General features: G+C 51.7%; 8 protein-coding genes across 8 annotated transcripts; 3 read left to right on the forward strand and 5 right to left on the reverse strand.

Moving 5' to 3' along the window:
- Nucleotides 1-916: 916 nt before the first annotated feature.
- STEHIDRAFT_93315 (ubiquitin-conjugating enzyme) lies at nucleotides 917-2,297 on the reverse strand (the record flags this gene model as incomplete). Its single annotated transcript, XM_007301265.1, has 9 exons — nucleotides 917-1,211; nucleotides 1,281-1,336; nucleotides 1,411-1,481; nucleotides 1,558-1,585; nucleotides 1,668-1,745; nucleotides 1,830-1,907; nucleotides 2,052-2,114; nucleotides 2,178-2,210; nucleotides 2,283-2,297. Coding segments are annotated over 9 exons (441 nt in total), but the record flags the coding sequence as incomplete, so codon positions are not given.
- Nucleotides 2,298-2,526: 229 nt separating this feature from the next.
- Nucleotides 2,527-4,020, forward strand: STEHIDRAFT_50647 (uncharacterized protein; the record flags this gene model as incomplete). Its single annotated transcript, XM_007300336.1, has 1 exon — nucleotides 2,527-4,020. A coding segment is annotated over one exon (1,494 nt), but the record flags the coding sequence as incomplete, so codon positions are not given.
- A 2,586-nt stretch (nucleotides 4,021-6,606) lies between these two features.
- On the reverse strand, nucleotides 6,607-10,879 carry STEHIDRAFT_75111 (uncharacterized protein). The gene is made up of 20 exons (XM_007300566.1): nucleotides 10,571-10,879; nucleotides 10,114-10,492; nucleotides 9,782-10,052; nucleotides 9,561-9,702; nucleotides 9,337-9,491; nucleotides 9,099-9,266; nucleotides 9,015-9,034; nucleotides 8,929-8,941; nucleotides 8,787-8,818; nucleotides 8,669-8,705; nucleotides 8,559-8,611; nucleotides 8,342-8,489; nucleotides 8,155-8,261; nucleotides 7,945-8,096; nucleotides 7,852-7,881; nucleotides 7,594-7,777; nucleotides 7,504-7,522; nucleotides 7,359-7,446; nucleotides 7,140-7,297; nucleotides 6,607-7,062 (listed from the first exon to the last, which is right to left on the reverse strand). Exons 1-20 carry the CDS (start codon nucleotides 10,610-10,612, stop codon nucleotides 7,017-7,019), a joined length of 2,244 nt encoding a protein of 747 aa, XP_007300628.1. The 5' UTR covers nucleotides 10,613-10,879; the 3' UTR covers nucleotides 6,607-7,016.
- Nucleotides 10,880-11,118: 239 nt separating this feature from the next.
- Nucleotides 11,119-13,423, reverse strand: STEHIDRAFT_166571 (cyclase-associated protein). The gene is made up of 9 exons (XM_007301266.1): nucleotides 13,299-13,423; nucleotides 12,951-13,206; nucleotides 12,633-12,857; nucleotides 12,472-12,560; nucleotides 12,306-12,411; nucleotides 11,953-12,250; nucleotides 11,809-11,900; nucleotides 11,624-11,747; nucleotides 11,119-11,565 (listed from the first exon to the last, which is right to left on the reverse strand). Exons 1-9 carry the CDS (start codon nucleotides 13,337-13,339, stop codon nucleotides 11,246-11,248), a joined length of 1,551 nt encoding a protein of 516 aa, XP_007301328.1. The 5' UTR covers nucleotides 13,340-13,423; the 3' UTR covers nucleotides 11,119-11,245.
- A 372-nt stretch (nucleotides 13,424-13,795) lies between these two features.
- On the reverse strand, nucleotides 13,796-15,009 carry STEHIDRAFT_154200 (uncharacterized protein; the record flags this gene model as incomplete). Its single annotated transcript, XM_007301267.1, has 7 exons — nucleotides 13,796-13,933; nucleotides 14,008-14,153; nucleotides 14,228-14,343; nucleotides 14,428-14,563; nucleotides 14,620-14,793; nucleotides 14,853-14,873; nucleotides 14,928-15,009. The coding sequence occupies 7 exons, from the start codon at nucleotides 15,007-15,009 to the stop codon at nucleotides 13,796-13,798; spliced, it is 813 nt and encodes a 270-aa protein (XP_007301329.1).
- A 560-nt stretch (nucleotides 15,010-15,569) lies between these two features.
- On the forward strand, nucleotides 15,570-17,400 carry STEHIDRAFT_145470 (uncharacterized protein). The gene is made up of 7 exons (XM_007301268.1): nucleotides 15,570-15,772; nucleotides 16,056-16,117; nucleotides 16,175-16,281; nucleotides 16,339-16,406; nucleotides 16,478-16,759; nucleotides 16,826-16,933; nucleotides 17,000-17,400. The coding sequence occupies exons 1-7, from the start codon at nucleotides 15,671-15,673 to the stop codon at nucleotides 17,003-17,005; spliced, it is 735 nt and encodes a 244-aa protein (XP_007301330.1). The 5' UTR covers nucleotides 15,570-15,670; the 3' UTR covers nucleotides 17,006-17,400.
- Nucleotides 17,401-17,673: 273 nt separating this feature from the next.
- Nucleotides 17,674-20,887, forward strand: STEHIDRAFT_93326 (uncharacterized protein; the record flags this gene model as incomplete). Its single annotated transcript, XM_007301269.1, has 10 exons — nucleotides 17,674-17,858; nucleotides 17,925-18,120; nucleotides 18,197-18,438; nucleotides 18,513-18,527; nucleotides 18,596-18,678; nucleotides 18,736-18,812; nucleotides 18,875-19,784; nucleotides 19,848-20,435; nucleotides 20,576-20,713; nucleotides 20,798-20,887. 7 exons carry the CDS (start codon nucleotides 17,674-17,676, stop codon nucleotides 19,346-19,348), a joined length of 1,272 nt encoding a protein of 423 aa, XP_007301331.1. The 3' UTR covers nucleotides 19,349-19,784; nucleotides 19,848-20,435; nucleotides 20,576-20,713; nucleotides 20,798-20,887.
- A 202-nt stretch (nucleotides 20,888-21,089) lies between these two features.
- On the reverse strand, nucleotides 21,090-25,238 carry STEHIDRAFT_93328 (uncharacterized protein). The gene is made up of 17 exons (XM_007301270.1): nucleotides 24,282-25,238; nucleotides 23,983-24,099; nucleotides 23,742-23,902; nucleotides 23,574-23,594; nucleotides 23,404-23,446; nucleotides 23,282-23,321; nucleotides 23,084-23,199; nucleotides 22,998-23,011; nucleotides 22,880-22,937; nucleotides 22,740-22,823; nucleotides 22,628-22,676; nucleotides 22,487-22,554; nucleotides 21,870-22,424; nucleotides 21,790-21,807; nucleotides 21,623-21,720; nucleotides 21,373-21,542; nucleotides 21,090-21,277 (listed from the first exon to the last, which is right to left on the reverse strand). Exons 1-13 carry the CDS (start codon nucleotides 24,789-24,791, stop codon nucleotides 22,221-22,223), a joined length of 1,485 nt encoding a protein of 494 aa, XP_007301332.1. The 5' UTR covers nucleotides 24,792-25,238; the 3' UTR covers nucleotides 21,090-21,277; nucleotides 21,373-21,542; nucleotides 21,623-21,720; nucleotides 21,790-21,807; nucleotides 21,870-22,220.
- Between the last annotated feature and the right edge of the window lie 339 nt (nucleotides 25,239-25,577).

Below are 25,577 nucleotides of genomic sequence, written 5' to 3' on the forward strand. Positions count from 1 at the left end.
GAAAGGTAGGGTGGGTGGAGAGGTCGGGACCGTGAGTAAGTATGAGATTGGAGGGAGGCAGAGAGGGTAGGGTGTACTTACCGGAAACGGTGCATGCTGGGCTAAAAGTCGGGCTCAGGACCTCGTTTCTTACACGATGCGTTCAGGGAGCTTGTCGAGGGTGGGTGGGTACAGAATTAGAAAGGTGAAAGAGGAAGGAGAGGCGAGGCAACGTGTGGGACACGAGGAGTTGGCGGTATGTAAGATGCAAGATGCGAAGAAGTTGAACTGGAAAAGACAAGAGAAGAGCGAACGACGGTGGGCAACTGACGGCAGGACGCTGCGATGTGCCGGGCCTGCGGGCGTCCAGAGTAAGGCTGAGGGAGAAACGAAAAGCGAAAGGAGAGGGGAAGACTAACAAGGCCCGTCTCAATCAGGACGCGCCGTCACCGACCGTTTATTCTCGTCCTCAAGTGCCTGATGATTCTGCTCGGATCTGGGCCTAATCACGCTCTCCCCTTGATTGGTCACTTCTGCAATATCTTCGCGAAATTCACAACTCTTGGATGGCCAAAACATCCAATGGAATAAAACTTACTCTCCAGAACAGGTCGCGTCACAGCTGGCAATTATCGACGTCTTCCATCCAGGCTCGTCTGGCCCACTCAACCTCCCTCGACATTTTGCAGGGAAGGTAATTATAACGGCTCGAGCTTGATCTAGTTTCCAGAAAACTACATCCCAGTCGGCAGTAGTAATAATACCGTCCACCATTCATCAAGCGCGTAAGGAGATAGCTGCTTATCCCCTCTGCCGTCGTGTTATGTACGTCCCACCGAGGCGTGGTCGCGAACAGACATTGTCTAGATCGTACATACATATAGATCCTAACACGAGTTCGAGAGACGAGCTATGACTGAAGGAAAATAGTGAGTGGTCCTGATGTGTTGGGGTCATGGGTGAGATTCGGGTGGCGAGGATGAGAGCAGGGTTATAGTGGATTGCTGTTGCGGTCGAGGCAGGGGAGATCACGGAGAGCTTGGTAGATTCTTCTCGGTAGTATCAGGTTGGTCGGTCTTCTATCATCAGAATAGACGAGCGCAAGTGGAGACTCGGTACAAATTCTTCATACAATGCACATTTGACATATCTGATACATCTTCATGTTCGTCATTCATCGGCCATCGTTTGTGTTGTCGTTCACAATACTGGATCACGAGCCCGTGGCATACCTAAACAGTCGACAACCACCCGTGTTATTAGGAACGTTTATACGAGTACACAATGGTGGAGAGACGTACTTCTTCGTCCACTCCTTCGCAGTCGCGAGAAACTTCGGTCTTTCCTCCTTGAGTTGCTGTTCGCGAAATCGGATAAACATTCAACATCAGCTACAGCTACACGGAACACAACTGGAGGGAATGCGCTCACCGCAGCGATATCGGGCTCAAAAGGATCGTCCGGACTCGGGTTGTTCACTTTCTCCTGTATGACGTTCAACACTACACAGATAAAGTGGCGAGCGTCAGCATTAGCATTAGCTTGGGTGGCGCAGACGTAGAGTGCAGGTGGACGTACCGGTGGACAGTGTGATAGCAGGTTTCCACTATATTCGCAGCATACCAAATACCAGAACATGAAGAATGTGGTGAGATATAAAGTAGAGTTGTGCGAAGAGCAGAACGGACCTGATCGCGGAGGATGGGTACGCAGATGTGGCCCTCTTCGTTGATTCCGGGATGGTAGATCTTAGTCGAGAACGTCACCTTCAACATCAAAGACATACACCCGTAACAATGACATGAGCACGTGCATGTATATGCGTAGAGAAGACTGGTGATGTGACGTACGGAAGGCGCTTTGAAGGGATAGTTGTCCGGGAGCTCGACCTTGAAGTTGAAGGTGCCACCCTTATATGGACTATCTCCCTAGATAATAAATCCACAAGAGAGTAAGCATACCGTGTAGAGACTATCCATATTACCACGGATCGGTTTACGGGAGTATATGGAGGAGATGGGGGATGAAGGACGAGCAGGTTATGACACGGTAGGGAGGGTGGCGTAACTTACAGCTGCTGCGATCGAGCAGTTCCAGATGAAGAGGTTATCCTCTAGAGGTTCGACAGTTACGCCCTAAATATATGAGATGAGGGTCAGCAAGTTTTCTAGAGGAAAGAGGAAGAACACGATATGTACAGGAATGGGCTGGCTGTTGATGTCCTTGAGCTCCTAAAGCACAATGTCATCATGTCAGGTGTGTTATGGATGGATGTCTCTGGAAGATCTTCTAAGGTTACTGACTTTCTGGATGCGTCTACATCATAAGTTCAGCGCCGATAGATCTCAAGCGGGATTAAGACACGTACCTTAGAGCAGTCATGGTTGAGTTCGGAGGAGGGTCAAAACACGCGGCGCCACTCAAGCTGAGGGGCTACAGACCCCAGTCTAAGGTTAGGGGCTATCCAATGCAAGTGTCTGCTCTTGCTCGGGCTCACGCCTTGTCTTCCTCTTCCAGCTTCACGAATTGTCGCGCTCACCATCCACGATGCTCGCAGGCGGCTCCTCCCCACCGCGCTCAGAATCCCCCTTCACCGTCGCCCCCGCCCATTCCCAACCACCCCCCGCCAAAAAGCGTAAAACAGGACACAACACCCACCAACGCACCTCCGCCGCCGCCTCCCCCGCTCCCTCCGACGTCGGCGGCGGCACCCCCAACCCCAATCCCAGCACAAACCCGGGAACAGAGAACGTCCTGCTCCCATCCTCATCCTCCATAACGCCCACCCATCCCTCCCTGCTCAACCGACCCCGCCTCACCGTCTCCCGTGGCCCGGTCTTTATCCCCATTTCTGACGCCTCACCATACAGCACCACCGACCTCGTCCCCTTGAACCGTATCGGATTCCGCTACACACCCGCCGGCGTCGCCTCGCCAGACGCGACACTCCCCTTCCGGACTATCGAGAGCGCGCCACAGAAGTGTCGCGTGAGCTGGGAAGACCGCAGTCCGTTCGTGCGGGTGACACAGGATGGACTAGGTTTGCTGGGCGATAAAGGGTTCCGGAGCGCACGGATGAACGTTCCTCTCAGGGAAGGAAAGTGGTACGTCGAGGTGACGGTCGAACATGGTGGCGGCGCTCGCTCGCTCGACGGACCCGGGTCGTATTCGAGTCGCGAGGGCGCGCACGTCCGGCTTGGATTTGGACGACGCGAGGCACCGTTGAACGCGCCGTGTGGATTGGACGGGTATTCGTATGGGATACGTGACAAGACGGGCGAGAAGGTCACGCTATCGCGTACGAGGCCTTATGGACGTGCATTCGGGGTGGGCGATACTATAGGGATGTACATCTCCCTCCCTCCGCTCCGTTCGCCCGTGAAGAACGACCCGCACGATCCCGCGCACCTTAAACGCGAACGCATCGCCATTGACTTCAAAGGACAGGAATACTGGGAATCCCTCGAATATCCGCAGAGTAAAGAGATGATAGCATTAATGGACACCTCGCGCTCGAACAGGCCTACCGAGACGACCTCCCTCCCGTCCTCGACTAAGAAATCCGCAACGGTGAAGAACGTGCCCGAGCGTGGTCGGGGCTCTAAAGACGTGCCGCCCGAACCTGCCCCGATGCGTCCTCTACCGACCCTCCCGAACTCTCAGATCGCGTTCTTCGTGAATGGTGAATCGCAGGGCACCGCGTTTCGCGACCTTTACGATTTCTGTCCGTTGCGAGCGCCGTTGGACAAGAGGAAACGGGACAGGGGTAAGAGGCTGAGGGAGGGCGCGAAGGAACATACGTTGAATCCGTTCGACGACGGGTCGTTGGGGTATTACCCGCTCATCTCGCTCTTTAACGGTGCTCGCGTTCGTATCAACCCAGGACCTAACTTTGCGTTCCCTCCACCTCCCGACATCGACGCCACACTGAACGCCACACCCACCTCGGCTACGGGTATAGCTACAGAAAGAACCTGGCGTCCGCTCCACGAACGCTACCCCGAATACATGGACGAGCAATGGGCGATGGACAAACGCGAAGACGAGACCGCACGCACAGAAGCCACCGCCCGCGCCGTGACCGAGTCCGCCGAGGTGAAAAAGGCCGCACAGCGGGAGAAACGAAAGGCCCAGGCGGACGCGAAGAAGCAGAAGACGAAAGCAGAGGTCGATATGGAAAGGGAACGCGAGAGGGAGAGGGAGCGAGACAGAGCGAGGTCGGAGGTTTCGAGGGAGCAGTCGCAGATTCTGTCGAGGGAGCCGAGTGTGGCTCCTTCGGTTTCGGGGGTTCAGCCGGTGGGGTTGGGATTGGGACTGGGGGCGACGATGTTGAAGCAGGAGGCGGAGAGGGAGGGGAGTACGCCACCGCCGATCGCGACGTCGCATCCTGCCATCCCGTTGTCGATTCCTACCATTTCGCTCCCTACGGATTCGACGCCACCACCACCACAACCCGAACCATCTGTGCCCCTGAACACCCATCATTTCTCCCCAACTCAACATCCGCCTCAATCTCGATCCGAACCACAACCACAACCACAACCGCAATCGCATCCCCGTTCCGACCCTCATCCACAGTACGACGACCTCGACGAAGTCCGCTTCCCCCACGGCGTTGACGTCGAAATCATCATGCGCGACATCTCCCACTCCCATCCTCATCCCCATCCCCATCCCCATCCCCATTCTATACCTTATCCCGATCCTCCCCCCGCACCGCACACCATGTCCGTCGGCATGAGCATGAACATGAGCCAATCCTCCTCTAATCCCTCCTCCCTCAATTTCAACCACAATTCCCATTCCCATTCCAATTTCAGTTCAGGTGCTGGTCCTGGTAATGGCCCCAGTTCCGCGTACGATCCCCGTTTGGGAAGGGTAGCGGCTTCGGACGGTCCTGGGCCTAGCCCTAGTGTTAGCCTCGGTCAAGGTCAAAGTCAAGGCCAAAGTCAGAGTCAGAGTCAGAGTCAAGGTCCTGGCACTGTTATGGACTCGGCGTATTCGCCTGCTCCGACGCCTAATACGCCTGGCTCTGGCTTTCAGAGCGGGTATAATTCTGAATATGCGGATGAGCCTGATCCTGAACACGGGATAGGTGAGGTGGAGGAGGATGCGGAGGGTGAACGGAGAGAAGGACAAGGGCAACGGAGAGGGGTCGAAGAGGAGGAGGAGGAAGAGGAGGAGCAGAATGTAGGGATGATGGGTAGGGGCGGAGGGGGTGGAGTGCCAGTTGGTGGCGGTGGTGGGAGTGGTGGCGGAGGAGGGATGCAGTATCATGATCAGAGGATGGAGGTGGAGGAGGAGGAGGGTTCGTGAGCAATGGATTGCGATCCGCGGTATACAAAGTTTCTAGCAAGGAACCACTCATTAGGACGATTTTCGTTCTTTCACATTCATGGATTGAACAGGCCTTCCCTGCACACATATACCCTCCATACATGTACACACTATTTAACCACACTGTGACTTTGCAATGGCACACGACACGAAAACAGATCGCTGACGGCTGCACAGTGCAAACACAACGACGCCACCTGACCCGTGACGGCGACTCGCCACTTTCGCCGCGTCGCCTTGCCGGTCAGTTTCTGCGAAGTAGAACAGAATTACGATTATCTACACAGAGTATAAGTACATTGTGTTGACGTCGTGCATAAGTGAATGAATTACAAGAGGAGTCCATTTTGTGCCACAAAAAGTGGTGCATATGAGCCAGGTACGCCCAATACAATCACCGCCGCGATGGTGTATCGGATAATGCTGTCACTAAAGAATCCCGGCCACCCTCCGAAATCTTCCGAGGTCGCCGGTTCAACACAATCCGATGCCACATCGCGGCACCCAAGCAGGCTGAGTAGCACGCTACATTGCAGGTTTAATTCCGGGCTTCCTGCGAAATAAAAAACCCGAGTGGCTCAGTCTGCACACGGTGGTACTTTTTTTTTTTCGGATTTGAGGCCAAGTTTCGAATTGATCATGAAGGACGTGCCCGCGTCGAAAGCTGTCGGAGTGACTTGTGAATCAGTTGGGCCACATCCTGGCGGCAGAACAGCGACCTGCCACTTTCGCCGCGTCGCCTTGCCGGTCAGTCTAGCTGGGGCGAAGTAGAACAAAATTAAAATCATCTACATAATACAGACTATACATTGTGTCGTGCATGAGTGAATGAATGGCGGGAGGAGACCATTTTGTGCCACAAAAGTGGTGCATATAATCCAGGTACGCCCAATACAATCACCGCCGCGATGGTGTATCGGATATTGCTGTCACAAAAGTAATCCCGACGAACTTCCGAACTCTTCCGAGGTCGTCGGTTCAACACAGTCCGATGCCACATCGCGGCACCCGATGCAGGCTGAGTAGCACGCTACATTGCAGGTTTAATTCCGGGCTTCCTGCGAATGAAAAAACCCGAGTGGCTCAGTCTGCACATGGTGGATTTTTTTTTTGGATTTGAGGCTAAGTTTCGAATTGAAGGACGTGCACGCGTCGAAAGCTGTCGGATTTGCGAGTCAGTTGAGGCCACACAGAGGTAGTAGACAGATGGTCAATCCACAAAATCAAAGCCAACTGGGTTTGGTTATCTCGACTTGCATAAGTTAAGGGTATCCTTTGGGTGTCGGGGTCGTCAGTATACAGTGTGCTGTTCCTCGGAAGGAAAGGTTAGGAGGGTAGCATGTCGAGTTATAGAATGCAATGCAAAGGAGTCAGGGTGAAAGATTGCGTATGGAGATAGCTTGTGAAGACGAGAGGTAGGACTGATATTCGAACCTCAAAAAAATCAAGACTCATAGACACCGAATAGCTTGAATAGAGAACGGGAGCGAAAGCAAAGCGAGAGACGAGGCACATTAGATGGAAATGAAAAGAGGGAGAGAAGTTGATAATAAATACTAAAATTGAGCGAGGGGTCATACGTAGAGTAAGTGAGAAACGGTTGCTGAATGGACTGCACTGAACAGAAAGTGTGCGCGTCATATTTTTTTTCTGAGCGAGGGAATGAACAAGGACCGACATTTCTTCAGCGGTGTTGTGGTTCAGGCTATAGGCTGCCATTTCGGAGCAGGAGCCCTGGTCACATAACTAGAAACAACATATCACGGTTAGGACGTAGTGCTTTTCTGGCCATAAAGTGGGGACACGAAGGCAGTGATACGTACCCAATAGTCTCCCCATTCCCCTTCTCCTTCTCCACCCGAATATCGAAAATGAAGTCCCCAGTGTGGTCATCATAGACAATACTACACCAGTTTCGACGGCCCATGATGAACTTGTTCTTGTTGTTCGTGCCGTTGGTGTCCTTGTCGAAGATTGGCATCTAGAAATGTTTAGACGTCGTCAGTACGGAGAAACCCGTTCAATAGAAGGGACCGATATACCATTGTCTCGTCGGTATCGCAGTAGTGCATCGTCCGATGTGTCTTGGTCGACAACTGGCCTACAAGAGCGAGCACGCCTGCAGGAGGTCTACAGGGGGATAATCATCAGATACGAACTTCGTCTGCTAATGACATATTAGCTTACGGTGTATTCACAATAGCACCTATGCAAACGTAAAACCACGCCACTTCAGTACCAACTCCCGTTGCCTCAACAAAAATAAAGGATACGTACTGGATACGATGTTCAACATATACCTATAGTCCTGCTCGGGCGGGACATCAACGGCCTTCTTCCTCGTTAGCGTCTTCAGCACGCCGACCGCCGCACAATGGACGTCGCCTGATACGAATGTAATACGGATACGTCGACGAATGGCGAGCTGTTGTAGTTGTTCGAGGAACCAGTTGCGTTCGGTCTGAGAGTGGAGAAGGCGGTGGTGTAGTCTATCAGTGCCCCATCATACTGAATACGGGTGAGCTATAGAGCTACCTTGTGGTGCTTTGATGTCCAATGGTCATTCTGCGAACAGAGAGGGGACGACTTGAGTTCGAGATATGCAGTTAGGATGAGAAGAGAACGAACCAGGTCATCCAACAATTCAGCATCCGCGTTAAATTTGTTCACGAAGCCTTTGAGCCCCAATGATCCAGAGCGTCCCAATGACACAAGGGGGTTCAACTTTGACGACAACATCGTCTCCAAGAAGACCATCCGAGGATATGCGATCGGGATACCTGCATACAATTTGAATTCAACTTCATAGCTCTAGGAACTGATTGAGGAACAATGTACCAAGTTGAACAATCAAATGTTCGACATGCCGTGGAAGAGCCTGCAACCTATCAAATACCTTACGGTACTCCATCTCACTACATACCTGGCTCAACTTCCTCTCCGCTCTACACGGCAACAATGCGCATTCTATAAGCCAGCAAAAAAAAAGGCGAGAGAGGAGAGTCATATGACTAGTACTACGTACCGACAATCGAGCATAAGGCAATAACTTGTTGGCCCAATGTATGATAGGAAAGAGTGGGAAGGGAATGGGATGAACGGGCCTCGTTGGCCTATGATGAGAGACTTGTTGAGATGGGACCCTGGTGCGTCATCTAGTCCGTCAAGGCTCGCTGTGAATTTGCAAGCGAAACCCGAGAGTCAGTATACGGTATTGCGTAGGGACAATGACGCAGACGCACGGTTGATGAAGCACTGGAAAATAAGGAAGAACCAGTATCCTCGCGCGCCGATCCTATAATTTGAGTTGAGCAATGGTCACATAAAATACAATCAAACTCAGAAGTCATACGTGTTGAAGACCTGAGCTTGCTGTAGCGCGTCAGGATCTGTCCAGTCGACCGTCAGTGAATGATTTACTGGCCAAGGAAAAGGTTGGGGTGACAAGGTGTTGTAGAAGGCGCACGTACAACTTCCGAATCCGTCAATCTTGTATGGTTTTCTGGTCAACCAAGTCAAACGTACAAAGTGACGATCAAGGGCTCACCAGATCTGGTCATGCGGCAGGGTCAATAAGAGGAATACAGATCGGTTTGAGTAGCTTCAAGGTACGCACCGTGGTCATCTACACCAAGAACGAGAATATCGACACTTTTCAGCAAGGAGCGCGGCACGATAACCTAAGTAGTCGAGCGCACCACACATATTCATCATAGGTCTGGTGTGGGAGCGATCGTTCCATAAGTAGGTGACCAAGTCAAACCAATCAGGTATACACGTACATTGAACTGTTCGCTCTCGCAAAGGCGCCACTCCGGAATACTTGGCAGTAATGATTAAAGTAGAACCGATCGATAGCGAGGGCCATCTCCTCTGTCAGAGTGTAGTTCATCTTGTCCTCCGGCTTGGCTTGTGTCACCCAGTCTTGCATCTCGGGCTCTCGTGTAAGACTGCATGAACAAAACATACGTCATGTCTCAGTCCAAAGGTCATGGTATGGGAAGACTAAGAGAAACGTACCCATCACAGTAAAGTTGGTCTCCCCCGCCGACCAAGGCGTGGAATGGACGCTCGTCATGCTTGGCGAGAAGGTCCACCCATACTGGGTCGTAACCAGTTTGGAAACCTGGTCCGCGGAAGTCATCGGGGTTGACACCAGCACTGAAACCATTACACTGTGACGAGAACTGTCAGTGAACAGCGAGAGGTCGTAGAAGGGCATTGTTGGACGAGTTCGGACTGACGGAATAAGCAGCAAGGCGCATAGTCTGTTGACGACCCGGAACAAAGAAATTCAACTCGATCCCATGGTTGATGCTATACCGAATCTTCATCTCCTTATCCCCGAGTGGAATCTCAATGAGAAATCTCCAGAACGTGAACGACCTGAAACGCCCACACCCACATACCAAGACTTACCACTCAGCAAAAACATAAGCAAGCATGAGTAAGATCCGAGACTTACCCTGCGTTCCCCACGTAGGCCCACAATTCTTGTCCAGGTACGGTCTCCTTGCGTGCTTGGGGACTTTGATACATGTGGCCGTCGTCAGTCGGGCTTTGAGAGAACGAAGGCGCCATGGGGTCTGCGGGATGGGGACCAAGGTCGTAGGTGGACTTGCCCTGCCCGCTAAGACTTTGCTTGACACGATGAACAGGTCTGAAGTTCGGTCCGGTGGGATCCCATTCGTAAGTGAGCATAGGATTGGGTTCGTACGTCGAACCGGCGTCCACCGCTGCAAGACGTTCACCGTCAACAATCTTACTCGCGTCCATCGTGATAGAAGAGCCACTCACTAACAATCATAGCAGCACCACGCCACACACCCCTTTCATCAACAGTATCATATCTCAAGAGCGGTCCACACATGAACTGCAAATTCGGATGCATCTTCGCTACCTTGAAGTGTTGAGACCTCTCCGCAGCAGTCATTTGCGTCAAATCCGACTGCAGCGATGTCCTCGACTGCTTCGGAGGAACAGGAGGAGGTGGGCCATTTCCATTCGCGTCTGGTTGCGGAAAGTGATAGCTTTGGTGGTGAGAATAGCGACCTGTAGGGATGGGTGAAGGCTGGGGAGCAAAGCCACCGATGAAGCTTTCGTTCATGGGTTGGACTTGCTCTGTGGGCTGGTAGTGTCCATCTGGGCCCCTTACTGGGTGTCGACCTTGAGTTTGCTTTCGAACACAACAACGTTACATTTTCATATCCGTGTGAGCTATGAAGCGGTGTATTCAAGGAAACATCAGACGTACCTCTGCCGCTCGTCGACGTGCGTGCCATCCTGGATCATCCATGATGTGTTCGAAGGCTTAAAATCAAAGTTGGAGGGAGGAAAGAACGTGCAGGAAGTGCTAGCGAAGCAGAGGAGAGAGTGTATGTGGAGAAGACCAGCGTCAGAAACAACCGCAGATTTGTCGCCCAATTCGCCAAGCAGAAGCGGAAGGAGACGTCGCGTAGCCCGGCTCTCGGCAATCGCTGACATCAGACTTGGCTGCCGTCGGCCCATCTGAGATCACAGCGCTCGGGTTCATATTTCCCAGGAGTTCACAGCAGAAGAGGACGTCGAGGCTCGCGAGGACGACGAGCAGCATGGCGGACAACGGTCAGCGTTGACGATGGGGCGTTTATAGCAGCTCGTTACCATCGCGTCGGGTGCCTCTGTAAAGTAACCGGCAGCACGCGATGGGAGAACGTTCGATGAACGGCAAGATTGACGGATGACGGTATTGTGACGACGCTCCACCGTCGTTCCGACCTTGCTCGTTCCTGAAGAAACTGAATTGTCAGAGCAGCCAGCGCTCAGAACAATATATTCCATTATTAGGTATCATTAGTTGATCCAAGTGAAAAAGAAAGATCGTCTCAAATTGTCGTTCCCTCTTGCCTGACACGTACAACCCTCAAACTGCAACGACACGTACACCGCTCTAACCGACATGTTCCACAACGCTAGTCTCCAACTTCCCTCCCACAACCTTCGTCATCAACATCTCCGGCATCGCCTTCTCCTCAAAGACACCATCCTCCTCACCCTCGACAGGCAAGTTCACATTGATGCTACTGCACTTCGCCGTCGTGATCTCCACGCCGAGACAATCCTTGCTCAAGAAGATCTGGCCAGAGTCGGTAGAGTCGAGTTGGATGGTGGGAGCGTTGCCGGTGATTTGCAGGGTGAAGGAAGGGGAGTTGGTAACGGAGACCGTGGAGACGACCGATTCGACGAGGACAGAGGTTTTGTTACAGTTTGCTATTCGAGAAGAACGGGTATCAGTAGAGTGTACGGGAAAAGTTGAAGGTCCCCCGACCTATCGTGACAGCGTTGACCTTGCCCTTGATGACAATGGTCGCCCGCTTACAACCATACAAGTTGACCGTCTGGTTCATCTCCACATTTTCCACGTCCAACCTGGACACATCTTCTTGGTATTCCTGTTGGAGATACACGTTGGTCATTGGCTCAACAGCGACACAAACCAATATCAAGACTCACGATGACCCATTTGTTGCCCTCAAGCGCGAATTTAGACGGCTTCTTGCCCGCGAGTGCCTGAGGCTTCGTAGGCTTTGTGGGCCGTTTCGGCGCTGGACTCACCGTCAATCACCAACGAGCAACAAAATTTCAGAAAGCACTCACCTGCAGCCGGTGAAGTCGAGGCAGGCACGACGCTACTCGCTCTCAACGTAGGGTTCTTGTGGGTCATCTCACTCTTATCCACTTTCCTAAGACCCTTTGTCACGTCGGCACCCTTGCTGAGATCAGCGAACAGTGCAGCATGGCCACCTGCAGGTGCTGCAGGTGCAGATCCTGCGGGTGGAGGTGGAGGAGGACCGGGTGGCGGTGGAGGGGGAGGTGGGGGAGGAGGGCCTCCTGCTGGTGCGGCAGGGGGGGCCGATGACGCGGACTTCGACTGGTATTCTGCCAAAGCCAATCCCTGTGGAAGTTATCAGCAGGAGGAAGCAAGGTGCAATGCTACGCTAGTGACATGCCTTCGGATTCCATGTCAAACCGGTCATGTGGAATTCTTTGATGTAGCTCTTCAACGCAGGGAAGATACCCATGTAAGCCCGAACCCATTCTACATGCTTTCCGCCCCTATTTAGTCCATTATACTTTAGTAGGATGGACTCAGGACGTGGACGGGTGTCTACCTACTCTGGCTTCTCCTTGAACGTCTTGATGAGGCGATTTCCATAAAACTGGGTAGACTCCTCAACGCCGGTCACGTATGGCAAGGGTTTAGTCTACCATCCGTGGTTAATTGTATCGCATTTTAACAAGTGCACATCGATGATTCGAAAGTTAGACGGACGCACGTTAACAATCCAACCGACTGCAGGCGAGCTCTCAGCAAGCACAGCCATATGGTCCCAGTAATCCCTATCCTTCTTATTCTTCGACTTCAAGTCTCCCAGCTTGATGATATCCTCGTTCAAACTCGCGATGAGCGCCTGGAGTGCCTTGTCGTCCGGTTTCTTACAGGACCCAGCAGTCTTGACTATATCCGCCGATGCAACCCAGATGCGTTCGGCCAACTTCGTCTACAGACAGGAGTGTAAATAAGCAGTGTATCAGAGCAATAAACTAACACAAATACAGGAAATATGGAGCTGAAGAACTTGAACGAAGCGCACCTGTTCCTGCATAGCTTCCACACCCTCCGAGATACTACCTAGTAGCTTCAGCGCAGGTTGAATCTTCTCATCTACAATCTGTTGGAACACGGCCACATGTGGTAGTTCGTCGATCTCTACTGCTGCAGGACGGGTAGGAGCAGGCTGCGAGGATGGAGCAGAGCCAGTGGTCGAAGCTGGTAGTGCACCCGGCTGTGCAGCGATACCGGGAAACGACGCAGCGAGGTCCTCTAAACGGGAGGTAACAGCCTCTAACCTAGTAAGAGCGATATCCATGAGATATGTGCGCAACTGGTAGATATTGTGACGGTAAAGCTGAGGCAAGTACAATGAAGAAAGGACGTGTACCGTCTAAGAGCGGTGCCCATATTATTACCGCTATTCGCCATCTTGATAACCAGAAGGGTGCAGGGTTACCTAAACAGAGCTCGTACCGAAACAGGTGTTTTAGAAAGAAGGGGACGAGGCAAGATGAACGCGACTGTGCCGATGTGATACAGATCCAAGTCGCGTTTCCATCGAACCGGGTCCATAGCAAGAAGGTACTTCTCACGCATGTGTTGTGCGCCACTTCGCCACAATATGTACAGAGCGACAAGGTCGTTTTCCGGTTCTCTATGGGCGTTGAGGATTTATTATAGGGGCAGAGGTGTGAGAAATAATAATTATGTGTTGAGCGGAGATTACTATATAAATACATGCACGAGGAAGAAGCAATGGGCCGTATGCAGGGGGTCGATCGAAGGTAACTCTACGATCTCGCGGTGGGTGAGCAAACGACCTAGTCAGACATGTTGAAGGAAGGACACGAATTGTTCGGCAGAGTCCACTGCGTTGCTGGCAGTTTACGCGCTTTCATCGGATTGAGTCCCTGCCTTGCTGGCCTTCTTACGTTGTTTGCGTCGTTGCCTACGTTCACGCTCCGCCTGTTTAGCTCTCCCCATCTCACTTTTCGAAAGTCCAGGGTTCGCAAGTTGGTCCAGCTGAGCATTACATTCAGATCAGTGTAAAAGCCGGAAAGGACGAGAATCGTCCAACCACGGTGCGAACGACTCACTTGATTCAAAAGCTTCTTTCGGGCAATCGTGCGATTTTGTTCTAAAGAGCGGGTCTCGTGGCAAGTAACTCGGATGCCAGTCGGTTTATGAAGAAGCTGTACATTATTTTCGGTCTTATTGACAGACTGTCCACCTGGACCGCTACCTATGTGTCACATCCACCAGCCAAGAGCCGTAAATTCAGCGTCAGACGAGAGATGGCATACGAAACGGACGCACCTCGGACAAAGTTCTCCTCGAGATCGCTCTCTTTGAGCTCTGGTATTATACGTTGTTTATGTGCTTTTTTGAGTTGAGAATAGAAGCGGGGAGCAGTGGGTGACGGGGGCGGAGGGCTGAGTCAAAGGCTCCTGTATCAGAACGGCGACGGGGTATCAAATGGAAGCAAAGGGACCAGAGAAATATTCAGGAGTGCATACGTTGTGGCCTCTGACTGTTTTTCCTTCTGCTTTTCTTTCCTGCGGAGACTTCGTCCGGAAGGCTCAAGAGGAATGGCTGCGGCTTTCTTGATAGTGTCATTGTCGGCCAGTTCAGTATCCTTCGTTATACAGATTTCTAAGGGGACAGCATCAGAAGCTGGTAGGTACAGCAAAGTATAGTTGTCAACGTACTCCATGTCTCGTCATCCGGCCTTCCTGATGCACCGTCTACTTTCCGAGCTTGGACGATGTTCTTACGGAGCACGTCGACAATCTCACGAGCCAACTTCACATTCTCTTCGTACGCTTTCTCGTCCGTCAACGATCGCCCTTGTATAGTATCGTTTCGCATCTTCTGTCTGAAAGCTATAGGCTCGGAGCATATCAGGGTAGAGCCTTCGACGCGAGCAACGAAAGCAAAGCACCTGTGAGGACTGGGGCATCGCCTGGTACAGAACTATATCAGTCATAACTTTCCGAAGCAATGCAAGGGCAAATACCAGAGAATGTGACGGCAGATGCGCGATATAAAGCACGATATGCTGAACGAGCTGACGCTTGGAGAGACGGCGAAATGGACATTTTACGAAGACAAGTAAGGGCGAAGTTGAGACGAGTGTTCGGGGATTGGTCCAGCGATCGGCTTATGTCAGACCCGGCCAGTGCCGAACCAAGCCAAGATCTACATAGCACGATGTAAAGCAGTCCGTACGCTCGGGTCTCCGACTCTCCGTCCGCATCGCCGCTGCGACCTCTTCCTCCTCCTCTTGAAATTTACCATGCGCTTTCCGATGGGAAAATAGCTTGGATATAGCTTCGATGGACTCGAATGCTTCCTTGGAAGTGCTTTTGAGTTCTTTAAAAGCTGGGTAAATGGAGGTTTCTTGGCTTTACTTCATGAATATGGCGCTACTCGTCATCTTCGCCGGCATGCAGACCTCTGTACTCCTCGCCGCCGCTTGTTCAGCATTTATTACATCCCCCATACTCATCACACCTGGGCACTTGAGTGGGAAACGATATGAACAGGTAGGACAAACAAAGTTTGTGTACTGACCACGTGATGCGCGTCGAGCGGTAAACAAACCGGAATCGCGTCTCGGAGTTTCAACATCTTCTGTCCCAAACCCCCACCATCCCCCGCCCAACTCGCCCAGCCCGCCGCCGACCACCCTATTCACTCGTCTGCCCTCGACACTCAACCTAACACAAACTCACCCTACCCTTCACAAACTCAAGCAACATGTCCGCTACCAAGAAGAGCAGCTCTGCGAAGCCTGCTGCGAAGAAGGCCGCCGCGACGAAGGCTGCCCCCACTCACCCTACCTGGGCTGATATGATCAAGGTGCGAAACAGTTCTCAAATGTCCTCTCGACGACCTTGTCCTGCTCTACGCCTTGTCTAGTCGTTGTTATCTCCTTGCCATCGTCGTCGACGATGACCCCAAAAGGGGCAGCTCGCACACTCCCGGCTGTCGCCGCGCGGCACTTTGGGGTCGCTCTCCGTCGTCACACGTTTTCCCCTCGCCCAACATGCGTGTATTTGTGCTCTCGGCGCTCTTTGCATCGCTCTCTAACTCATGTAACTAATTCCAACTCGTACTGAACTTGATATCCTGTTAAAATTAGGAATGTATCGCTGCGCACCCTGAAGAGGCGCGTCAAGGTGTTTCCCGCCCCCAAATCAAGAAGTCAGTTGATTTGACTGGTTTTGTCATCTAATACTTATCAAACTGACTGTCGAATAGGTTCGTCGAGGAGAAGTACAAGCTAGAGCTGGGCAACGCTCAGACTACCCAGCTCAACAAGGCTATCACTACTGGTGCCGATAAAGGCACTTTTGTGCTCCCTAAAGGTAACGACTCATGTGGTGACTCACCGGTAGGACCCAAAGCTCACCCACCCTCTCTAGGACCTTCTGGTCGCGTCAAGCTTTCTCCAAAGACCAAGCCCACTGGCGAGGCCTCTGCTGCGAAGGAGGTATGTGCATGAATGCTGAGTGTCAGATAGGTCGAAGTCCAATAGCTCACGTGGCGAAACCACACTTATAGAACAAGCCTGCTGCGAAGACCACCAAGCCAGTTGCAAAGGCCTCTACTAAAGCGGCTGCGAAGCCCAAAGTAGCGAAGGCGACCAAAGCTAAGACCGTGAAGAAGCCAGCTGCTGGCAGGCCTGCCGCCGCGAAGAAGCCCGCCGCCAAAGCGCCTGCTGCAAAGGCCGCACCGAAGAAGCCTGCAGCGAAGAAGGCAGAGCCCAAAAAGACTTTGGCTGGTAAGAAGGCGCCTGCTGAGAGGAAGCCAACCTCTCCGTCCAAGCGCGGCGCGGCGAAGAAGGTGCATTGCGATGAATTGTTTTTCTCCATCTGAACCATAGCTGACTCGGGCCTCTGACTTTCACAGGCGGTCACTGGCGCTAAGCCCACTTCCAAGGCCAAGACTGCTGCCACCAAGAAAGCCCCTGCGAAGAAAGCTCCTGCCTCTAAGAGCAAGCCTGCTTCCACGAAGAAGGTGCGTTGAGACAGTTGGCTTATCCTCGTCGGTTGCGATACGTGTTTAACGTGATGCCTCTTCTAGGACTGAGCATGAGCTAGAAACGCGTACTTGTTTTTATCTCATAGTCTCCACTGTACTATATAGTGCCTTGCTTCGCATCCCACAGTGTACACTTTAGTCTCCATTCGAAGATAGCCTACGCCTGCCTCTGCCTCCGTCGTTTTTCTTGATCTTAGCTCGGGTCTCTCGTCTCGGCTCCGTTTGTCTCTTCATTTTTGGTACCTTTTTCTGCTCGAGACTATCTTCCTTTTCCTTGTTCGATTTGTAATGTAAGTTATCTTTGACGGTGATTATGAACCATATGCACCTATGCGCATGCCGTGTTACCTCTTTTGGTCTTCTATATCTCTTTCTCCTGATAGACTTTTGTGTCGAAATATGTGTCGACTGATCTTCGAGAACCTCAGTGCGCTCTGCTACGATGTTTTGAAGCTGTTATGTGTACCAGCAGTCGTTCGCCATCTTGGTGGAACAAGAACGAACATCGCAAGTCACGTGTTGAGGCGTTGTTTGGCAAAAGCTTCGGTTCCAAACAACCCCTTTGGGCGGCCGTGATCATTTCGGTAGCAGCCACGCCACACCCCTTTGTGCCACGCATCGCCAGCGTGTTTCGCCACACGACATCCTTGTTTCAGAGCGTCCAGCACTGCAGTAGTCTGGGCTTCCCATCCTAGGATCAGCACGGACTCCACACAATGTCGAGACCTGTCCTACGAGACCCTCAAGCGCGGAATACTCAATACTCCGCTTACGGTTCTGCACGGTCATCATACCCCACATTTCTGCCCCTGCAGGACTCTTTATTGTTGCAAGCTCAGTGGGCTTGGCGTGGGCTCGTAGATGCATTTCGGTGGGATGTCGTCGTGCGACTGGTGGCCAGGTGTGGTCTCTCCTATGAATATCTATGGTTCATGCTACAATACTGACTTGCGCTTGGGGATTACAGCGACGCTGAGATACGGGCGAACGCACTGAAGTCACTCCTTTTAAACCTGATCTCACTCTCGTCAATCTATATATTCGACCTTCTGTTACACCCGCTCGCGAAGGATCAGCCGCAGAAATGGCTTCATAGGAATGTGGGATGGTTCTACCAGATCCTGTGGATATTTCCCATCGTTTGCGCATCGCTCTACCTCAATGTGAGTCCTTCCTTTCATCCGCTCACCCGCCTCGCTCATGCGTCTGAAATACCCCTTTTCCTACAATGTGGAATAGACATCATGGTGTACCCTTATAGCGAACCGCACCTATACTCTCCAACACGGTCGCTCCTCTTACGCTTCCCCTGCCGATTCCGGACCTGCGCCCAACGCTTATATTGCTTTCCTTAACTCTTTGGCCACTTCGGCGTACCGAGGAGTTATGATTGTCACAAGTGTGGTGCTGGGATTTGCGCTGGGGTATGTTCCGTTCGTGGGTGGCTTGGCAGAGTTTACGTTTTTATGTTGGGTGGATGCGTGAGTCTCTTTCAAACTCATGAGTTATGGTCGTGTGCATGGTCAGGTGGCTCAGTTCATTGGGTCGAATATAGGTATTATTGCTTCGAGTGAGTCTACTTCTTCCTTGGGTTGGAGAAAGAGAAGAGAAGTTGATGGTGTACTGCGTGTCATACAGGTTCATATGGATAGCACGGGGACTTTCGCTCTCGCGACGAGTTCGACATCTAGAGGAGCGTTGGGCTTATTACTTCGCCTTCGGTGCGTACGCTCCAGTATCTCTCAATTCCGCTAGAGATGACCTGCTTATTCTTTTAGGTCTTCCATCGGCCGCACTATGCATCTGGGGAAGCACCCTAGCTAATGCAGCACTCTTCGCTCTTCTCTTCCCTTCAGTAAGTTCCACTTTCGTCCATGTGCCTTTCATCTGTGCTCACATAGCGCTCAACTTTGTAAGTATATAATAATGGCAATGCACGCCCGTCCAGGTCCTTATGATCCTTACAACCCCATCCCGGCCCCATCATCCGCTGCCACCGCCTCACATTCTCAGAACCAACAACAAGCTACCATACACCCCTCACCATACGTTCCAATACGTCTCCCCATCTTCCAGCCTGTCATTTTCATCAACGATTGGGTGGTGAAGATCCTCAGTCTAGGAATGAGGGGCGGGAGAGGCCATGGTGGAGGAGCTGGGATTGGGAGTGGTGGGTTGGCGAGAGGGAGGTGGAATGATAAGGCAGATAGCTTGGAGGATGGGGAGGGAGAGGAGATTGAGATGAGGATGGGTATGCGGGCAGCGTCAGGAGGTATGAATGGCATGGGTGGAGCTGGGGCGAATATAGGGCAAGGAAGGGTTGGGTTTGCGGGGCCTGAAGTCAGAACCAGGGAGAGAGTTCAAAGAGGTGGGAGAAGGAAGGCAGATTGAGGTGGCGTGACTATCGACCATTCTCGTCGAGTTGTTGCTTGGAAGCGTCTGCGCCAGGCATTGGATATCCTGTAGAAATCGGCGATATCATCTCTAACAATGTCCGGAAGACTCAATACTTACATTACATCGTATACCACCTCTATGCACGAGACTATGCTTTCACGATCGCTGCTATCTTTCCTGCTACATGTATTACTTGTCCCTCGTATATACACTGCTTGCGAACCGACAATGACGTCTCAGCCGAACCCAGCCCACTCGATACTAAGATATGTCACTTCCTTGCTCTCAGGGTCCCACCCACAAAGCACATGAGCCTTCTTCGTCGCAGTGCCCAACCGTCCATGAGCCACAACCTCCATCGGGTGCAATGGCGCGTTCGGTGACGATTGCACTGTAGCAGCGAAGTGCGAATGATAGCGCAGCGGGTCGCCTGTATACCGTATCGTAAAAATCAGCTAAGAGGACGTTGAAAACGAGTGTCGAGAGGCGTTACCAGGGTAAACGAGCCATTCACCACCGAACTTACTCCCTCCGCCCATATAATACCCTTTGTGCCACAGATCGCTAAACACTCCACATTTTGCCTTTTCTTCTTCTGTGGAAGGATATGTCCAGATGCCAGCGTCTTGTGCTGCTTTCAGCGTCGAATACGTATGTTTCTCCGGAGCGTACCAGCTGAAGCCGTCGGAGGTAGTCGGTACAGAGACGGTGTATGGAACACTAGCAGATGTCGACGACGATCCTATCCCAGCGGCCGAGGAAGCATTCACAAGGGTATTCTGTGGTACTTCCGATGCTGGAGAAGTTTCTGGCACGAATAGAGCGTCTCCCGTGGCTTCTGCAGCAGCCTTCTGAGCCGCCTCTGCAGCTTTCCGTCTCTTCTCCTCTCGTTCTTTTCGTTTCTGAATAGCGACCTCGCTCATGGATTTGTCTTCTTTGACGGGGTTGGAGGACGCTAGCTGTGTTTGGAGGACTTTGAGCTGTTTTTCGACGTCTTGGGTGCGGTCGAGATCCCAGGATGCGAGTTGGGAGATTGTAGGATCGTGGTGGGCTTCTGGGTCGTCAACTAGGACTGCAAACCCTATGAACAGGAAAGAAAATCAGAATTGCGTGAGTGACGATCTCGTATTTGATTAGATGCAATTTAGAAGAAAAGAAAAGGGCGGAGTGCAGGAGTCCCGTGAAACAGGAAATAATGAGAGGTGAAGAATGAGGTGCCACCTTCGTTGACGAGGAGTGCCACCTCCTCAGGCATGAGAATGTATGGCAATCCCAAGAAGACATTTTGCTGTGATAGGTGGGGAAGTGTTCCACCCAACACGCCACAGATGCGATATTTTGAGCGCATGACCGCAGCGTCTGTTGGGCCACAGCGAAGAAAACATCAAATATCGCGAATATCAGCATCTGGCCAGAAGGTATTGCAGGGTATTGTAGACAAACCATCTACATTCCACACAAATGCACGATTGTTAGATACGTGGATCGGTATTGGTGGTTGATCCATGCTGAAAGACTGAAGGAAGAGGCCGCCTTCGGCGAATGAGTCGTGATGAGTGCGTTCAAGAAAGGGCGGAAATTGCCGGAGAGGTCTTCCCCCAACAAGAACGTCCTCGCCACAGCGATTCTCCTCACGGACGTCATGTTTCTGCACTCTACGTCACCTCCACCTCCCATCCCTGCAATGGCCTACGATATTTATGCAGCTACTTGTTCTTGCTGGCCGTACCAAGAAGTACAATACGCTCTTCATCGAAGTGAAGTACTCTGAACCTCGAAAAGAACGCTTCACTACTAGTACCCAGTGCTCTGCTAAAATGACCACCTACACCGGCTCATGCTACTGTCGTAGCGTCCAGTACGAGTTGACATTGAACTCCCCAGACGAAGCTCGTACCTCTATCTGTCACTGCAAGAACTGTAAGGTGAGCTTCCCCAGTGCGCACTGATGCTCATCACCAAATGTGGTGTGGCGCTCAACATATCTTCACCATGGCCCAATGCATTATCCGATGGACAGAAATTCACAGGTTGTGAGGGTGGAATTACTAGCAAAGTTCCACGGAAAGGGTTCAAGTACACTCAAGGCGAAGACAGAATCAAGAAGCACGTCGGGGACAATGGATCCGGGACGCTGCTCACGAGGGAGTTTTGTTCGGAATGTGGAAGCGGGATCATGGAGTTCGGGGTACATATATTTTCTCTTCCCCAGTCTCCTCCTTTCGGAGTGGCAAACGTTGCTAAGCTCAAACCATGTGTTATGGGCAGGAAAATGCGGGAGACCACACGTACGTGTTCTATGGCACTTTGGACGAGCCAGATGCGCTCCCGCCGAAGGGCGAATTCTTTATGAAGTATAAAGCCAAGTAGGTTTTGATGTTTGAACCTCTTCCGTGTCATCGTAACACTCATGCTTTTCTGTCTCGCGGCCGTAGATGGATGCCCGAAGTACCAGGTGAGTATATACTTACGCACACACGACTACATGGTAACACCTTCAAATATTCCTCGCCACAGAGATATTCCACAAGAACGAGATCAAAGAATGACTACCCTCTCACGAACCCAACAGTGGTGGAGGTTTCTTTTACAGGTCGTAGCCCGCGAAGTCAAGAATTGGACGTGTAACATTAGTACAATAAACAGAACAATACGATCGTGGATAGTCGTAAACAGCGAAGCAATACTAGCAGTCATTACTCGTACACGTAACCTCCGTGCCAAACAATACTTCGTACACAGCGATATAACCCACTAGGGGCCACATCTCCACAAAAGCGAGAATCAAGGCACGTACTCGAAACCTCTATGACGAATCTCACGAAGGATATAAGGAATCAGATGACAGTAGGCAAGAAAGGCCACTCTAGCCAGTCAGAGACGAAACGGTCTCAATCGAACCAACAGACCCCACCGATCCTCGAGGAGAATGTCGTACTCTGAAAGGCACGACCTTAGGATTGACAATGCGCGTCGCGGTCCCTTGTTGGTTCTTGTAGAACACGATGTCGCCGTCGGGTTCGATGAAGGTGCATTGGGTGAATGAGCGCCATAGGGCGTAGAGTGTTGGCTGTTGATAGACGGGCGAAGGGTAGGTTAGCAGTGTCGTGAATAGGGGGGGAAGGTAAGTACCGTTGAGTCGTAGTTGTATTGATCAGAGAGGAGGGGCTTGAGTACTCTGGTCACCTCTGGCTGGTTATCTACGGTGCAATGGGGGTCAGACAATCATTTCGTTGAGCATCGCCGTCACCCATATAGAAAGTCAGGACTTACAGAATGGGATGGAAGGGAAGAAGTGATGTGCGACAGCGTCGTGGGCAGCCTGTTCCATACAGGTATGAGCAACTGACCTATCTCTGGAGATATTGAAAGATGGTAAACGAACATTATGCAGGAAAAACCGCCCGATCCAGCCTAAGAGGGGTCGATCAACGGTGGTGAGTGCGCCTCTGACAAACGTCCACTGATCCTATTGCCGCGATTCCATTAGATGAGATGAACAGGGGATCCATGAGACGAACGCACACGTCGATAGTAAGGGATAGTCGGGTCAGAATGTTGCAGGTAAGTTATGGTGATGATCCTTTACATCACAACGAACTGCATGAGCGCAATCTAACATCCGGACTCTAGAAGGACGTACCAGTTATTGGCACACTGTCATATTCAATGCATCAATAAACGATTAGTCGATACAAACCGAAGGACGATAGAGCGCAGAAGACTCACGAGCCAAGGAATAATGTACAATTTGCAGACATTTGCAAAGCCAGTAAAGTACATCCACACAGCAAGGAGTGACAGCATCGTGCCGATGCATACATTAGATATAATAATCAGGTTTCCTACGATGAGGTGAGCATGGGATCGATACGCCAGAGAAAGACTTGGTAAGGAGCCGTGGTCAGACGAGCGGAAAGAGCGTACTATCTTCAGGTTTGAATATCTGGGAAGAAGGACGGAAATGCTGTCGAGCAGAAATGGGTTTGTCCGAAACAGTCCGTCAGCCGAAGAGAGGAGTCCAAATGCAGGAAAGGCACACGACGTACGCTGGTCCCCGCAGGGTACCTTGGGTTTCCCTTGCGGTTGTATCTACAGGCACCACACAAAAAGAACAGAACCGTTCCAGGTGAAGGCACACATTCCACGGCCAAAGTAAACGTTAACAACAATCAATGACCATGATCCGAGGTCGAAGTCAAGTGAGCTGGAAACTAACATTAGATAGAGCTGGTATCCTCTGTAAAAGGCATATCAAAACCAAACACAGGTCGGGTGACAGCAATCTCCGTTAGTACCGGTTCCGCTCGTTGCTTCTCGATAACGGAGGTAGAGAGGCAAGCGGGGAAGAGAATAAGGGGGAAGGGAAGGAGGTCGATAGACTTACAGGAACTGTCTCATGATGAGTCTACAGAGCGTATAGACCGGAGTTTCCTCTACGATATGCTTGTAGTCCGTTCGTACCGCTATTCTTTCTACGGGGAGGACGAGATCTCGACGGGTGAAAGGTATGTGCGTCTCGTCGCGCTCTAGATTGTTCGTGAATTTCTGTGTGTATATACAACCACATTCAAGCTTCAGTCTAGACATATTTTGCAGGCTGGAATGAAGACGAATGTGAAACTTACATGATGCGTTCGGTGAGTAATCTTCCACGAGAAATAAGGGACCAAGACCGTGGTGTGCAATACGATCCCAATCGCAGTGTTCACCCATCCATAAGGCGAAAGCGCGTCGTGTCCAGCCTACCCACAACATCCCAGTTCACCCATCACCCATATCGACGACCAACCGCGTTCACCCACAATCAAATAAAATCAGCAAAACAGAGTTCGCCAAGCCAAACCCGCGAGGCACGCGACCCACGATCGAAGAAAGCAGAACGGGCGATATCACAAGGGACAGGCTAAACAGGAAGAGAACGCACCTCGTGAGCCAAACACCATATCCCAGCAAACGCGATACCCTGCCACCACCAATACGCGCACCAGCCTAGCCCTGCTACCATCGTCTTCACCATCGTTCTTCCCATCTCATCTACCGCATCCAGACCCAAACCTGCGTTTGTCTCGCCCTCTGCGCCCACTTTCACCCCTGACCCAGATGATGGTGATGAAGACGGTCCTGTGAGCCGAGAAGTCAACCTCGAAGACCAAGCATCGATATGACAAGCAAGAATATAGAAAGCCCAAGTGAAAGCAAGATGTCGCGCGACGTAATACAACGACCGTCTAGTCGATCGTTTCTGCAGTCTCTTCGGAATAGCACAGTGCAGAGCAGCGAGGGGGGTAGTGGGAGGCGTGAAATGTTTACGAGCGCGCTGTTCGTATTCCGGAGAAGAATGGTACTGGAACTTGGGAGCCCAGCTAAAACTGAAAGAAGTAGAAGAGAGGGCTCGGAGGGCTTGGGGGAAGAGGTTACGCTTGGAGAGAGGCATGACGGAGACGGACGCTCATACGAGGACGAGCTCTGATGCCTGGTACTGTGAAGTTCGCCTGCGATAGTGGTGGTTGCAGTACCAGCGGAGGAAGCGGTGGTGGTGGTAGCGGTGATAGAAGTGGTGCAAGTCTGTGCGAAGAGAGGTGACGATAATGGTGATGTCGATGATGGTCGCTCGGTTCGGCCTAGCCTGCAGAAGTCGCAACCTGCCATGACAGGCCGCGGAACGGCGGAGAGGTGGGAACGCAGATTAGGGTCAAGACCGGAAGTTTTGACGGAAGAAGAAGAAGGATGATAAACTCGTACCGAATAGGGGCCTCGAGGATGGAATAGCGGAAGATTCAAGAGATATCGAATTGCCGCTCACTGGGGCGAGATACGATAGCGGCTGGCGTGATGATGATTGGCTATTGATTTCGCTCTTGTTGCGGAGACGTACAGCACGAAAAACAACGTCGTGTACTTACGGGCAATCAAGCTCGATATCTGACGCAATTAGAAGTCAAGACCCGGTGTTGGTTGTAGTTGCCAGGATCTGCAGACGATAGCCGGATCACTAGTCCGCACTGTGCTGAGCAGGTCATGGGCTATGGGTGTTGACGCGTAAAAAGAACCAAAACGGAGGCAAACTCGGCCTCATGGCTAAAAAAATATGGACAGGCGGTAGTGGAGTAACTTCAAACTCCCGTGGCAGCCTCGCAGCATCCTGAGACGTGTCCGTCGATGTGAGTGTTTCGCGGTGCACAGAAGCTAGCGATAAAGAAATTCACAACAACGCAGTATC

This window comes from Stereum hirsutum (genome assembly GCF_000264905.1).
Source record: "Stereum hirsutum FP-91666 SS1 unplaced genomic scaffold STEHIscaffold_3, whole genome shotgun sequence".
Classification (NCBI taxonomy): Eukaryota; Fungi; Basidiomycota; class Agaricomycetes; order Russulales; family Stereaceae; genus Stereum; species Stereum hirsutum.